Source organism: Montipora foliosa, chromosome 12, assembly GCF_036669935.1.
Source record: "Montipora foliosa isolate CH-2021 chromosome 12, ASM3666993v2, whole genome shotgun sequence".
NCBI classification, from domain to species: Eukaryota; Metazoa; Cnidaria; class Anthozoa; order Scleractinia; family Acroporidae; genus Montipora; species Montipora foliosa.
The window spans coordinates 36,690,417-36,692,916 of NC_090880.1; the positions used below are offsets into that span (position 1 = coordinate 36,690,417).

At 39.4% G+C, this 2,500-nt stretch overlaps 1 protein-coding gene across 5 annotated transcripts in view; it reads left to right on the plus strand.

The window, feature by feature from the left end:
• LOC137978717 (collectin-12-like) overlaps positions 1 to 2,399 on the plus strand; it is a 19,943-nt gene extending 17,544 nt beyond the window's left edge. For 4 of the 5 annotated variants that reach the window (XM_068825746.1, XM_068825743.1, XM_068825747.1 and 1 more), the window contains exon 13: positions 1,695 to 2,399. In XM_068825746.1, coding sequence (XP_068681847.1) covers positions 1,695 to 1,877 — 183 coding nt within the window. In that variant the 3' untranslated portion in view covers positions 1,878 to 2,399. Of the gene's footprint in view, positions 1 to 557; positions 607 to 1,694 lie in introns of all 5 variants that reach the window. The other variant, XM_068825745.1, reaches the window with a different exon arrangement.
• The last annotated feature ends 101 nt before the right edge of the window (positions 2,400 to 2,500 follow it).

Here is a 2,500-nt window from a genome sequence, read left to right on the forward strand (position 1 = left end):
GCGAATAGCGAATAATCGCGAATAGCGAATAGTGAACAGCGAATAGTCGCGAATAGCGAATAGTACGAGCAGTGCGAATAGTGGCGAATAGTGGCGAATAGTAACGAATAGTGACGAATAGTCGCGAATAGTGACGAATAGTCTTCAATAGTTACCGCCTTTTGCTGAACAATCTCGTAATCAAAGCAAATAATATTCTCACCTGTTGTCGAAAGAGAGTTTCGTGCATACTTTTACAAACACTCTAAAGAAGAACAAACGTCAAAATGTAAAAATATAAATCACTTTCATTAATACATCAAGCTCATGATGATCTCCTCGCACAGTGGCGCCCGAACATAAATTTTAGATACTCACATTTCATCATCCTCATCTGTGTTGTCCGATCCGACGAGACACGTTCTGTAAAAAAGAATAAAATCAAAATGTGAGGCAAGTGGTTTGTGATTAAAGAGACAAACGAGCTACTCTTTAACCGTTACGCTAATTAATTATCCAAATAAGCAACAGAATTTCGATGCATTATATTACCCTTTCTTCTTTCTTCTTCTTTTTAGCGGGAAAATCCCAGCCCACGTTGCTGCACGGTTGACCAGGAAGTACTGGGTACCAAATTTTCGTCATTTCGTCACTATCCCTCCCCTCCTCCACCCTTATTTGCACCCTTATTTGTATTATTCGTCACTATTCGCCACTATTCGTACTATTCGCTATTCGCGACTATTCGCTGTTCGCTATTCGCGACTATTCGCTATTCGGGTTTTCCAGACACCCGGGCTTTTAAAAGGGGAGGAGCTAATGCCAGAATAGCCCATCAAATGGAGCCTCTATCTGCACTTATTCCTTAACTCAACCCTTATCTGAGTATGTTTACTTTTAGAGCAATTTTTTTCCCGCGAGAAATGTCATATTTCCACGGCGAAACGCGAAAAAAAAAGTTCCAGCGTGATGCGTGTTTCTTGGGTTACATAACAATAGCACTGTCATAGCTCTGTTTTTATTGGGCTTTTAACCTCGAAAACACCATGAGATGCGTTCTATTTAATAATTAGACCCGTAGCCCGCAAGGGCCCGGGGTCAATAGCCCATGAGGCGAAGCCGAATGGGCTATTGACCCTTGGCCATTGAGGGCGAAGGTTCTAATTATTTTAGTATCACCCAACTAGTCTGACAGAAAAGGCATTAATAAAGTTAGCAAATGCAAGTTAAAGAAATATTTATTTGGGAATAAAACGAAAGAAAGAGTCACGCTTTTCACTACTCGAGCACTATTAATAGTCCTCTAGTAGCGTAGACAATCAAAATGCAGAATTTGCATTAGTCCACTAGTTGGGTGATACTAATGAGAACTACACTCGAGTATACAGACTCCATTAGGTGCAGGTACGCTCCTTCCAATGCTAGTTCCTAGTGTCCGGTTTTTTTTTCCAAACCCCACTTCCTTGTCCCTTAGAAAATCCCCCTGGTCTTTAAAAAAAAAATTCTGTTCAAATCCCAGTCTCAACCACTTATTAACTCAGCCAAAAAGCAATTCTGCCCCTCGTCCTTTTTTCGCCTTTATTACCCTGTAAACTGGATTCGGACATAATTTCTTTACAACCATTGCTTTCGCTTGCTTTACTGCCGAAATCCAACCGGTGTTACTAACAGTTTGTGAGTTCCAAATTATTCCTTTTTCTTTCTTATTTACCCAGGGAAAACGAATAGTTGGAGTATCATGTTCAACGGACATCGCTCAAATGTATCTTGTGTCAAGTTCTGTTAACCCGTCGAACGGTGTTCGATTTTATTACTGTGAATGCAAGGGTCATTACGGAAGTGGCACAGTTGAAGTGAAGTGTATCATGAACTATTGGCTGTGTCCATTGACAACTTAGCATTTCAATACGAAGATTTTGTTATTTTGTTTGTTATCATTGTCGTTCTTGTTGATAAATTTGTGCCTTGAGAAAGATGCCATGTACGCTAAATACTTATTATCGGCAGTAGAAGCACTTGTAGAGACAGAATAAATAGTAATTGTAGCATTTGTTGCGGGGTGTCGGGTTGTACATGAGGAGAAAGTAAAAAGCGGACGAGTTGAAAACACCGTTTTTACTGTAGCAGTGCCACTATTAGTATGGAGACGGCCTTGAAACGAATTGTATAAATCTCACATAAAGCTACATATGCAGAAGTGGCTTGAGTCTTTTCTTTTGAGACTCCCTAGAATTAGACAAGATGAATTATTATAAGCAAAGATGTAACAGTCATGTCAGAGCTAGACAAGATGTTAAGTGATTGCTTTTTGATTGCTCAACCTAGATGTGATGGGCAGATAGTGTACCAACAAGCGTGCGTTTCTCAAAACGAAGCCTAGTAGAAAAGAAAATTAATATCCAAAGCTAATAAAAAATGTTGGCTCATCTCGTTGTTCTGTAGTGATGATTAATACATTTAGTTAACAGAAGAGAGTCGTGAAAACAAATTGACTCATTAAACAATATGGTTTGCAGCAAAA